At 42.7% G+C, this 12,700-nt stretch overlaps 1 protein-coding gene and 2 non-coding genes across 3 annotated transcripts in view; 2 read left to right on the top strand and 1 right to left on the bottom strand.

The window, feature by feature from the left end:
* il16 (interleukin 16) overlaps positions 1-5,430 on the bottom strand; it is a 58,729-nt gene extending 53,299 nt beyond the window's left edge. The window contains exon 1 of the mRNA XM_061707827.1: positions 5,301-5,430. Within this exon, the coding sequence (XP_061563811.1) occupies positions 5,301-5,313 (13 nt within the window). The 5' untranslated portion in view covers positions 5,314-5,430. The remainder of the gene's footprint in view (positions 1-5,300) is intronic.
* A 5,675-nt stretch (positions 5,431-11,105) lies between these two features.
* trnag-ucc (transfer RNA glycine (anticodon UCC)) lies at positions 11,106-11,177 on the top strand. Its single transcript has one exon. It is a non-coding gene; the product is annotated as a tRNA-Gly (tRNA).
* Positions 11,178-12,297: 1,120 nt separating this feature from the next.
* On the top strand, positions 12,298-12,369 carry trnaa-cgc (transfer RNA alanine (anticodon CGC)). The gene has a single exon. It is a non-coding gene; the product is annotated as a tRNA-Ala (tRNA).
* The last annotated feature ends 331 nt before the right edge of the window (positions 12,370-12,700 follow it).

The following is a 12,700-nucleotide window of genomic DNA, read 5'->3' as shown; positions in this document are numbered from 1 at the left end:
TACCTTCAAATACGGTTCTGGTCAATACGACCAAACATGTCCACTTTGGTCTCATCTCAGGAAACTACGTGGCCTTTATTGACATTTGGAAGACGTTTTGGGGAAAGCCCGGTCTGATTAAGGAGACGGCTACAATCTTACATTAAAAGTAAGAATAAAGCAGATGGTCCAGCTCTTATTTCTAGAAATCTGGCTGGTATTATTAGACACTCCCCCTGACAATTCAGGGTCCAGGCATGGGTGCAGAGCTGCAGGCTTACAGGTATCTCTGTACCTTTTCAATGACTACTGCCTGCCAATAAAAATATAGGGATACATTATGTAATTTTCTATTCTAACACGGTGCCTAGCAGAATAGAGTTGGTGTTGACCCCCCCTTAGAAAATTCACCAAGTGCGACTTGATAGAGGTGTTGATCAAAATAACCTTCTAAAAAACACCAATACAGTTTTATTGCCAATTAAAGACCGAAAAATGTGATGCAGACTACTAAATAAACGATCTTTAAGCTATAAGTCTCTATTAGTAACTGATTTAATCATACCCTCGATCTCGTCCACACCTACAGTGTTGAACCCGATAAATCTGTTGGTGTAAATTCCCTCTTATCTGACCACTATTTAATAACATTTGAATGTAATATTGTCGATGTTGAAGCGCAAAATAGGAGGTATTATTTTAGCAGATGTTTGTACGATAAAGCTATTGCTACATTTAGGGAGGCCATTGCTCATCTTACAATAGTGGAAAATAGTGAAGCAGACCCCATCCCGACTTGACTATTGAAAAATGTTCTTTCTCTTATTGGTGTGACAATACTGGACCAGATTAACTTATCCCTAAACTTAGGATGTGTACCACAGGTTTTCAAAGTTGCAGTAATTAAACCTTTACTTAAAAAACCCTCTCTTGACCCAGACATTTTAGCTAATTATTGAGCAATTTCCAACCTTCCATTCGCAAGTCAGTTACGTGACCATTTGTATAGAAATTATCTACTTTTTCAGTCAGGGTTCAGAATGCATCATAGCACAGAGACAGCACTGGTTCTACTGGACCTCAGATAAGGGATTAGTGTCCATACTGGTTCTACTGGACCTCAGATAAGGGATTAGTGTCCATACTGGTTCTACTGTACCTCAGATAAGGGACTAGTGTCCATACTGGTTCTACTGGACCTCAGATAAGGGATTAGTGTCCATACTGGTTCTACTGTACCTCAGATAAGGGATTAGTGTCCATACTGGTTCTACTGGACCTCAGATAAGGGACTAGTGTCCATACTGGTTCTACTGTACCTCAGATAAGGGATTAGTGTACATACTGGTTCTACTGGACCTCAGATAAGGGACTAGTGTCCATACTGGTCAGTGTTGGGCAAGTTACATCCAAAATATAATACATTATATATTACTAGTTACTGTCATTTGAAAGTAATTAGTTACATTACAATATTACTATATCTGAATTGTAATGCGTTACACTACTTGTGTATTACTTTTGAGTTACTTTCAACAAAATAGCAAAAAAAGATAAATCTTGTCCCACTGGCAGATTTTTCTACTTATTTCAAGTGAAAATTTACTTGAAACAGGTGAAAATTGTCAAATAAGTTATTTTTCTGGTGTTATTTTTCTGGTGATGACTCTAAATGTTGAAATAGCAGTAAAACCACATTCATTGATGAAATGACATAAGGGATGGAAAGGGGGGATGGCAGTTTTACAGGGGGATGATTTGGACCGTTTTTATTTCAGGGGGGGATGATTTGGACCGTTTTTATTTCAGGGGGGGATGATTTGGACTGTTTTTATTTCAGGGGGGGATGATTTGGACCGTTTTTATTTCAGGGGGGGATGATTTGGACCGTTTTTATTTCAGGGGGGATGATTTGGACCGTTTTTATTTCAGGGGGGGATGATTTGGACCGTTTTTATTTCAGGGGGGGATGATTTGGACCGTTTTTATTTCAGGGGGGGATGATTTGGACTGTTTTTATTTCAGGGGGGATGATTTGGACCGTTTTTATTTCAGGGGGGATGATTTGGACCGTTTTTATTTCAGGGGGGGATGATTTGGACCGTTTTTATTTCAGGGGGGATGATTTGGACCGTTTTTATTTCAGGGGGGATGATTTGGACTGTTTTTATTTCAGGGGGGATGATTTGGACCGTTTTTATTTCGGGGGGGGGGGGGGTGTGATTTGGACCGTTTTAATTTCAGGGGGGGTGCCATCACATCACCCCTCATCCCCCCTCAACTCGAATACTGCTCACACGGAACTCAGAACTTCTTCATAAATAACTCCCAGAGAGAAAAAAACACCAGCAAGCTAACAAACAAACCAATATTTCTCTCAGAGTTAACAAAACGTACCAGCAATCAACAACTCGCAGCTGTTTTAACCTCTCCTCCGGATGGGCTGCAGGTGTGGTTTAAGGCTGATTTATGGTTCCGCGTTACACCAACGCAGGCCATACGCCGTGGGTTACGCGAACTACTGCGTACCCTACGGCGAAAGCTCTGCGTCGATTTAACGCGGAACCATAAATCCGCTCTCACAGCGCGACTGACTGTGAGCCCGGCTCCTGCTCCTCGCCGGGCTCAGCTCCTCGCCGACTCCGCGCTCATATATATTTAATAAATGTATAACGCCCATATATTAATAAAGCCTCACTTGGCCGAGCTCTAACGCTGAGACCATGGTAGATTTAAGTTACACACGGACACGCCGCACTGTTGACTTTTCCCTGCCGGCTCTGCTCACTGGCTAAACAGTCCCCACACAAACAGTGTCCAGCGGCGCTACGTTCCGCCGCGCCGCGTTCCCAACGCTTTTTTCTGTTGTCGGGATGTCTCGCGGACGCGGTGTTGGTGAATTCTTTAAAAAACAACAGCTAAACGGGTTAAAATGCGTTGTAACGCGCGTTACTTAGATTGTAACGAGTAAAATATTACCGAAAATGTATTAGTAATGCGTTATATTACTGCGTTACAGCAAATAGTAATACATTACTGTAATTGCGTTACTTTTGTAACGCGTTACCCCCAACACTGATACTGGTTCTACTGAACCTCAGATAAGGGATTAGTGTCCATACTGGTTCTACTGGACCTCAGATAAGGGATTAGTGTCCATACTGGTTCTACTGGACCTCAGATAAGGGATTAGTGTCCATACTGGTTCTACTGTACCTCAGATAAGGGACTAGTGTCCATACTGGTTCTACTGGACCTCAGATAAGGGATTAGTGTCCATACTGGTTCTACTGGACCTCAGTGCTGCTTTTGACACTGTAGATCATGGCATTTTACTGCACAGGTTAGAGCATGTTGTTGGGATTAAAGGGACAGCTCTACGTTGGTTTAAATCATATCTATCTGACAGGTTCCAGTTTGTTCATGTACATGAGGTTTCTTCAGAACAGTCGAGGGTCTGTTATGGTGTTCCGCAGGGTTCAGTGCTAGGGCCAATCTTGTTCAGTTTATACATGCAGCCATTGGGAAGTATAATCCAGAATCACGGCATACACTTTCATTGTTATGCTGATGATACGCAGCTCTATTTGTCTATGAAGCCGGATGAGACAGAACCGTTGGTTAAACTTCAGGCATGTCTTAGGGACATCAAGGACTGGATGTCCAGAAATGTTTTGCTTCTAAATTCTAAATTGCGATGGCTTCCGGTGCAACTTTGAGAAACCTTGGTGTTGTTTTCAATCAGGATTTGTCGTATATTAATCAGGTTTGTAAAATAGCATTTTTCCATCTCCGTAATATCACAAAGAGGAACACCCTCTTCCAGAGTGTGCTGAAAAACTAGTTCATGTGTTTGTATCTCTAGACTAGATAACTGTAATGTGTTATTAGCAGGATGTCCAGGTAATTCTCTGAATATCCTCCAGCTGATCCAAAATGCAGCAGCGCGAGTTCTAACAGGAATCAGCAGGAGAGACCACGTCTCTCCAGTGTTAGCGTCGCTCCACTGGTCCCAGTAAAACTCAGATATTCCAATTCAAAATGTTATTACTTGCGTATAAAGTCCAAAACGGCTTAGGTCCGCAATATTTGCAAGACCTGATAGTGCCTTATGTTCCTGGCAGAGCTCTCCGTTCTCAGAGTGCAGGTTCACTCGTAGTTCCTAGAGCAATGGTCTTCAACCCTGGTCCTCAGGGCCCCCTGTCCTGCATGTTTTAGATGCTAACCTGCTTCAGCGCACCGTGATACAAAGGACTGTGTCATTAACACACTTGTCCAGACCTGGATGAGAAGCTGATGACAACCATGAATTAGAATCAGGTGTGATTTGGCTTCAGGAGCTGCATGCTGTCCTGCAGTCCCCCCTCTGGTCATCCTACTGCTGCTTCCACCTGTCTGTGTAGATGTCTGACCTAACCTGCAGCCCCAGCACCCCCCCCCCCCCAAGTCTGAGTTCAGTATGGTCTTTGTTTTTCAGTCAGTCAGACTTAATCTCTCAGGGGACTGACAGCACATTACACAAGAAGACGCTGACGCGTCAATCACCAAAATCAATCAATAAGCCCTTCATGAGATATGTCACAAACACCCACGACTCAGTTCCACATTCTGAAGAGGTCAGCTGATACGAGTACACCCTGGGAATACTTTACCCTCTGCTGATACAAGTACACCCTGGGAATACTTTACCCTCTGCTGATACAAGTACACCCTGGGAATACTTTACCCTCTGCTGATACAAGTAGACCCTGGGAATACTTTACCCTCTGCTGGAGTGTCACATACACCAGTTATCATCTTCCCAGATGTGGTCAGAGACACCTGTGGTAACTTCTGTTAGATCAAACATAAGAGCATGAACCTCAGGAACCCCAGGAACCACAGTAACCCCAGGAACCTCAGGAAACTCAGGAACCTCAGGAAACTCAGGAACCTCAGGAAACTCAGGAACCTCAGGAAACTCAGGAACCTCAGGAAACCCAGGAACCTCAGGAAACTCAGGAACCTCAGGAAACCCAGGAACCTCAGGAACCACAGGAACCTCAGGAAACTCAGGAACCTTAGGACCCCCAGAAACCTCAGGAACCTCAGGAACCTCAGGAAACCCAGGAACCTCAGGAACCCCAGGAACCTCAGGAAACCCAGGAACCTCAGGAACTCCAGGCACCTCAGGAACCCCAGGAACCTCAGGCAACCCAGGAACATCAGGGACCCCAGGAACCTCAGAAACCTCAGGAACCCCAGGAACCTCAGGAACGGGCCTGGGGAGGTTAAACATGTCACACAAGTCCTCTGGAGGTCTCTCTTGCTCTGGAACTCACCACCGTCAATCATGTTTCAGGTCTCTCCCCGTTTTTCCTGAAGGTCCAGACAGGATGGATCTGGTTCTGATGGTCCAGGAAGGCTGGGTCTGTTTCCAAAGGTCCAGTCAGGATGGGTTTGGTTCTGAAGGTCAAGTCTAGATAGTTCAGCCCAGCAGGTCTTAGTCAGGATTGGTCTGACTCTGCAGATCCAGTCTGGATGGGTCAATCCCAGAGCTCAGACAGAACATACGGTCCAGATTTCTCCTGATCAGAACCTCCTCACCTCCTGCTCTGTGTGGAGAGGACTGAGGTCACAGGAAAGGGGTGGCGTCCCGGCCCTGCCCCTTTCCTGTGACCTCACGCCCAACCCCGCAGCTCCTCCACCTCACAGAGGTCCCAGTCTTCTCCTCGGGGGCTCTCCGGCGTGGCCGGGCCGGGCATGAATGGCTCCTCTGTGGCTGCTCCACTGCGCATGTGAGAGTGCACGTGTGTTTCTAAATGCAGGTTTGTGTGGATTCTGCTGGTCCTGGTTTCAGGTCCTGGTTTCAGTCCAGTGAGAAGGTAAAAACATTAAGAAACTAAATCAGGGATCAGCAACCCCTCTCTAGCGCCGCCCTAGTGGAAACCAGGAGATTTTTCAAAAATGTTTGACTTTTTTTTCCTTTTTTTATTCTTTTCTTTTCTTTTTTTTTCCTTTTTTTATTCTTCTTTTTTCTTTTTTTCTTCTTGTTTTCCTTTTTCTTTTTTCTTCTTTTTTTCCTTTTCTCAACATTTCAACTTTTTTCTCGACATTTCGACTTTTTTCTCGAAATTTGACTTTTTTCTTGACATTTCAACTTTTTCTCGATGTTTTGACTTTTTTCTCGACATTCTGACTTTTTTCTCAACATTTTGACTTTTTTCACGAAATTTTTACTTTTTTCTCAACATTTTGAGTTTTTTCTCTCGACATTTTGACTTTTTTCCTCAACATTTTTACTTTTTTCTCGACATTTCGACTTTTTTCTGGACATTTCGACTTTTTTCTCAAAATTTTGACTTTTTTCTTAACATTTGACTTTTTTCTCGACATTTTGACTTTTTTCTCAACATTTTGACTTTTTTCACAAAATTGTGACTTTTTTCTCGACATATCGACTTTTTTCTTGAAGTGCATAATGAAAAAAAAAATCTTCCCCGAGTTCTAACTAATATAGAAACATGCAGCATGTGTTACCTTCATTCTAAGACTTATACATACAAGACTTTTCATTTTATGCGGCTCCAGACATATTAGTTTTTTGTGTTTTTGGTCCAATATGGCTCTTTCAACATTTTGGGTTGCCGACCCGTGAACTAAATGAACACCAACGAAAACACATACAGTGCCTTGCGAAAGTATTTGGCCCACTTGAACTTTGTGACCTTTTGCCACATTTCAGGCTTCAAACATAAAGATATAAAACTGCAATTTTTTGTGAAGAATCAACAAGTGGAACACAATCATGAAGTGGAACGAAATGTATTGGATATTTCAAACTTTTTTAACAATGTGTTTGTTTGTTTGTGTTTAGTAAATCTCTAGGTAGTGTTAACTCTAGTGTGTTAGAGTCGCTCCTGTAGTTTCTTGTGCTGGCCCCCCCTTTTCTTCTCTTTTTTCTCTTTTGTACATGGTGCAGCATCCTCTGCTGGTGGCGAAGAGCATCTCTGAATGCACAACACCGGAACCTGCAGCGTGGGAGTGAGAGGGGCAGGGTAACGGCCCGGGCAGGCGGGGGAGAGATTTGTCCCTCAAGACACCTCTCCCTGGCCCTGCCCCTTCTCAACCTTTCCCCGACCCTGCACCCCAACCTGGAACTTGCAGATTGGGCCGGAGCTTCGGGAGCTGCATGCTGGCCTGCGGTCCCCACCCCCGGTCATCCCGCTGCTGCTTCCACCTGCCTGTGGTCCCCACCCCCGGTCATCCCGCTGCTGCTTCCACCTGCCTGCGGCTCCCACCCCCGGTCATCCCACTGCTGCTTCCACCTGCCTGCTGTGCTGTTGCCGTCCCTGACCCCCAGTCTGGCCCTTGGCAGGAGGGTCCCCCCTTATGATCCAGGTCCTGGTCCAGGTTTCTTCCTCCTAAAGGGGAGTTTTTCTTGCCACTGTTTGGCTTAAGGTTTTTCTCCCAATAGGGGAGTTTTTACCTGCCATTGTTTATGTAATAATTGCTCGGGGTTTATGTTCTGGGTCTCTGGAAAGCGTCTAGAGACAACTGTTGTTGTATTAGACGCTATATAAATAAAATTGAATTGAATTGAATTAACTGTCCAGAACCTTTATACATCAGGGACCTTGTGACCCAGTATGAACCTTCCAGACCCCTCAGGTCATCTGGATCTGGTTTTTATCAGTTCCCAGAGTCAGAAGCAGACATGCAGAAGCTGCATTCAGCTTCTACGCTCCACATGTCTGGAACAAACTCCCAGAAACCTCAGATCAGCTGAAACACTTTATTTAAGTCCAGGTTGAAGACTCAACTATTCTTAGCTGGATCTGAATAAATATCCACACCTGAACTGGTACTTTTAAACTTGAGTTTAGAAACTGGATCATATTTTAAAATACTGATTTTATCTATTGTTTCTTTTATATTTGTATCTTTTTGTTTAAATTTTGAATCATGCTTTTTATGTATGTCATTTTTTAAGGTCTCTGTAAAGCACTTTGAATCACCATGTTGTTGAATTGTGATACACTGATACACTTGCCTTGTAATAGTGTGAGCTGTGATGATACTGCCCTCCGGTGGCGTTGCCTCAATCCTACACCAGTTCATGTAAACGTTTGCTTTCTTTCAGTAATTTAAAGTTCACAAACCACACACACAAACAGGACTGTAGGACACATGTAGGAAATACCTGGAGCCGTACATGTTTGATAAACTTTAACCTGCAGAAGAAACGTAGCAGTGTTTTCTCTGAGCAGAAATAAGCACGGTTGAGCAGCAACATATGTAGTCACCCCCAACCGTTGTTACAGTCTCCATCAGCTGCATCCATGCATGCATTTACATGCATGCATCTTCATTTCTTTTGAAAAAACTGGATGTCGTCTATCATGCTGCCTTGCGGTTTGTAACTGGTTCATGTGCACGTACACATCATTGTAATTTGTATCAAATGGTTGAATGGACTTCACTGAGTCTAAGGAGAAAATCCCGTTTGTTAATATTTATTGCAAAAGCATTACTGGGTAAACTACCGCTGTACATATCCAATTTATTAAAATATTACTCTAGTAGCTATAACACCAGATCATCAGAGAAAACAAGCACTGGAACAGAGTTGGTAAATCAGCCTTTTCCTTTTATGCACCGCAAGCTTGGAATGAGCTACAACACACACTCAACTTGAAATATTTACCCTCTCTTAACATGTTCAAACATATGTTCAAATCAGTTTTCACAGAACAATGTCATTGTTTTTAATCAAGGGTCATTATCTGTCATGCATTCTTTTTAGCTTTCTGATCCTTGTATGTTTTATGTTTGTTTGATTCTTGTTTTGATATGGTTTTATTTTTTTGTAAAGTTACTTGTCCTTGTTTGTATTTTCTTTTATATGAAACTGAATTTATTTTTCTGCTGCCATCTTGACCAGGACTCCCTGGCAGAAGAGATATTGTATCTCAATGGGACTTTCCTGGATAAATAAAGGATAAATAAATAAAAAATCACAGAACTTCTGCCAGTCCAGAGTGAGGAACCAGCTCTGGAGCAGGGAGACAGATCCCTCACTCTAGTGCTGCACTCACCCCAGAGATGTTTGTTCCGTTTCAGTCTCTTTCTGAAGTCTGGCATGAGTAGAGCCGAGGTGTGGTCAGCCTTCCCCAAAGGTGAACAGGAGAGGGCTTTGTAACTTTCCTTTAGCAATGTATAACAATGGTCTAGTGCAGGGGTCAGCAACCCAACATGTTGAAGGAGCCGTACTGGACCAAAAACACAAAAAACAAATATGTCTGGAGCCGCAAAAAATGAAAAGTCTTAGAATGAAGGCAACACATGCTGCATGTTTCTATATTAGTTATAACTGGGGGAAGATTTTTTTTTTCATTATGCACGTCGAGAAAAAAGTGGAAATGTCGAGAAAAAAGTTGAAATGTCGAGAAAAAAGTCGAAATGTTGAGAAAAAAGTCGAAAAGTCACAATGTTGAAGTACAATCTTGAGAAAAAAGTCGAAATGTTGGGAAAAAAGTCCAAATGTCAAGAAAAAAGTCGAAATTTAGAGAAAAAAGTCGAAATATTGAGAAAAAAGTGGAAATGTCGAGAAAAAAGTGGAAATTTCGAGAAAAAAGTGGAAATGTCGAGATTAATGTTGAAGTACAATCTCGAGAAAAAAGTCGAAATGCGAGAAAAAAATCGAAATGCGAGAAAAAAGTCGAAATGCTAGAAAAAAGTCGAAATGTCGAGATTAAAAAGGAAAGGAAAAAAGAAAAAAACAGAAAAAAGTAAAAAAAAAGGGGGAAAAAAAGAGAAAAGAGAAAAAAAAGAAGGAAAAAAGGGAAAAAAAAAAGGTCAAACATTTTTGAAAAAGCTCCAGGAGCCACTAGGGCGGCTCTAGAGCCACATGCGGCTCTAGAGCCGCGGGTTGCCGACCCCTGGTCTAGTGTTTGATCAGCCAGGGTGGGAAAGTTCACACGTTGATGATACTTGGACAAAGCTTTCCTCATGTTTGCCCCGTTGAAGTCGCCAACAAAAATCATAGCTGGTAATCATTCTATTCTATTTATTATTTCAAACAGGTCGTCCAGAGCAAAGGATTTATTTGCTTGTGGATATAAACTACAATAGTGAATCGGCAATCTGAATTCCCAGGGAACATAGAAGGGGCTCACTTTCAAGGACAGTCTGGTCTGAAGTGGAGCATTGCTTCAGTCCTGCCACATCCAAATGCCAGTTTGACTTGATGATGAGGAACTCACTCTTGCTCTCTGAAGTTCTGTGCCGATATGTGGTGGAACCAGCCAGCAGAATGTCACCGTCAGGAGCTTGCCCAGGTCTCAGGAAAGGCCATCACACAGCAGTCCCTGATGTCCCTCTGAAAGTTCATCCTTGCATCCTATAAAGACAGCATTTAAAAAAAAATCCCTTTTTTCTGTGCTTGAAGTCACTTATTTGGGTTTTAAGGTTGTGACCAATTCAATATCCTACTACAAGACTTTTCCTGCCATTCAGTTCAGTTCACTCAGCTTTAAAGTTGTAGTCAGTTCTTATCAGTTCTAATAGACTTTAAAGTTTTAATCAGTTGTAATCAGTTCTACTCAGCTTTAAAGTTCCCATCAGTTCTAAAGTTCTAATCAGTTTTAAACTTCTAGTCAGTTTTAATCAGTTCTACAGTTCTAGTCAGTTCTAATCAGTTTTAAAGTTCTAATCAGCTCTAATCAGCTTTAAAGTTTTAGTCAGTTCTACTCACCTTTTTTTATTTTTCCATGAATTTAAACACTTTATTCTGGCTAATCAGTTCTACCCTCTCTGTTTAAAGGTTAGGAGGAGTTATGCAACATTGCCACCTTGGGAATTTCACCCTGAAGTCCAGAAAAGCACTGATGTCCAAGTGAATTGAAAACAAAGTAAAGCAAAGCAGCAGCATTGTTGAGGTCAGGGTCCCCCAGCAGTGAATAGCCTTGCCCACCCTGGGAAAGGGAAGACAGAGCCAGCAGGAAACCAACACAGGGACAGCCTAAATCCCTCACAGGGACACCAGACGAACAGGCAAACAGAGCCAGGACAGACAAGCCTCAGTCCCATTGAATCCAGTTTTGCCCTGTGTGGCCGAAATTATGACGTTGCTCTGACATGTCTGAGCGATGGTGGTATAGTGGTGAGCATAGCTGCCTTCCAAGCAGTTGACCCGGGTTTGATTCCCGGCCATCGCAGCACCACATTTGTGACAAATCTGAATTTTCACAGTTTATCCGAGTGGTTTCTCTGGAATTCGCAACTCTTAGGGAGCCGTAATTTTTTGTTGACCGCTTTGTACTGATCACCCCGATCACGTTTGCAGTGTACACGTTTAAAACCCAAACAAATGTCATACATTCTTGATTCATTACTCAACTGAAATGCAAAGAATGAAATTGCAAGCCTTTTTAACTCTAACAAACTATGCTAGAGTTAAAAAGGCTTGCAATATTTCAGTTGAGTAAAGAATCCAGAATGTATGACATTTTGCATTACAGAAAATAAAGGACTTTATCACAATATTGTAATTTTCTGAGACAGTCCTGTAAAGTATAAACCACAATACAGAAGGTAAGAAGGTGAACATCCATGAATTGCTCTTTCTACAGTTATCTAGAAATTAAACCTGTTTTCTCAAGATTAACTTTTTTAATAAACAGTAGACTGTGAGAACACAGACACACAGACAGTTTGTGTTTATAACTACTTATGTTGAAGTACTTTATCCACTGCAATAAAATAATAAGTGATTTGTTCTGTGAAATAAAAAAATCCTAAATTCTTGTGTATTATCCTGCCCTGCCTGGATGGCAGACATTCATCCATCAGGTTTGGATTTTGGAGGGATAGAAATAAAGAGTTGATTCCACCGGATACAGATCTGGATATGCCACTGTTGAAGAATAATATCAAAACCAGTTCAGAAGTCGTTGTGGTGTAGTGAGTTTTATTCAGTAAGCCGGCGGTGAGCAGACCTACGCAGAGCGTGTCTGGGTCGGTGTGCTGACCACGAATGGTTTGAAATCATGACTTTATACAGTAAGTTCAAAGCACAAAAGGCAGGAATAAACAAGCCAAGTGAGAGACAAAAAGAAATATACAGTCAGATGTGATCTGTGGCCAAATGAGTTGGTATTAACATATCAGTCAGTCAGGAACTTCATCATATGGCATTCCCGTGGTTCAAGTCTGTGTTGAGGCCAGTTCAAAGGTGTGGCCCCTGCAGGGGGTAGGAAGCTGGAGTTTCACATCAGCCACGGCGTCACAATGCCCCATCACCACCTCACTACTTTCCTCTCAGGCCCAGCCATGGAAGGGGATGTAGCTCAGTGGGAGAGCGCATGCTTCGCATGTATGAGGCCCTGGGTTCAATCCCCAGCATCTCCATTATTTCTGTTAAAGGAGCTTGAGGCTCGTTTTAAGAAATGAGACTCTCTAGCGCCACCCTTCACCACGACGGCCGTTGGGGGTACTGCAGCCAACAGTGAAGCCGGCACGGGAGAACGGGGAGAACGTGCATGCAGCGTCATGTGACGTCACATCTGCAGGACAGCGCGGGAAAATCGGGACCGAATTGCAGCACATTTTGCAGCACACAGCCTGTTCAAGGCAACGGAGAGATACACTAGAGGAAACATTCTTTTGGGTTTGGAACGCTTCATCTGACATTATTACTAGAAAACTTAAAATGTATACGGATTTTTTTCATAAATCTTGC

The sequence above is a fragment of the Cololabis saira genome, chromosome 2 (genome assembly GCF_033807715.1).
Source record: "Cololabis saira isolate AMF1-May2022 chromosome 2, fColSai1.1, whole genome shotgun sequence".
NCBI lineage: Eukaryota > Metazoa > Chordata > Actinopteri > Beloniformes > Belonidae > Cololabis > Cololabis saira.
The sequence above is the reverse complement of the archived record's forward strand: the minus strand, read 5'-3'. Positions and strand labels throughout refer to the sequence as shown.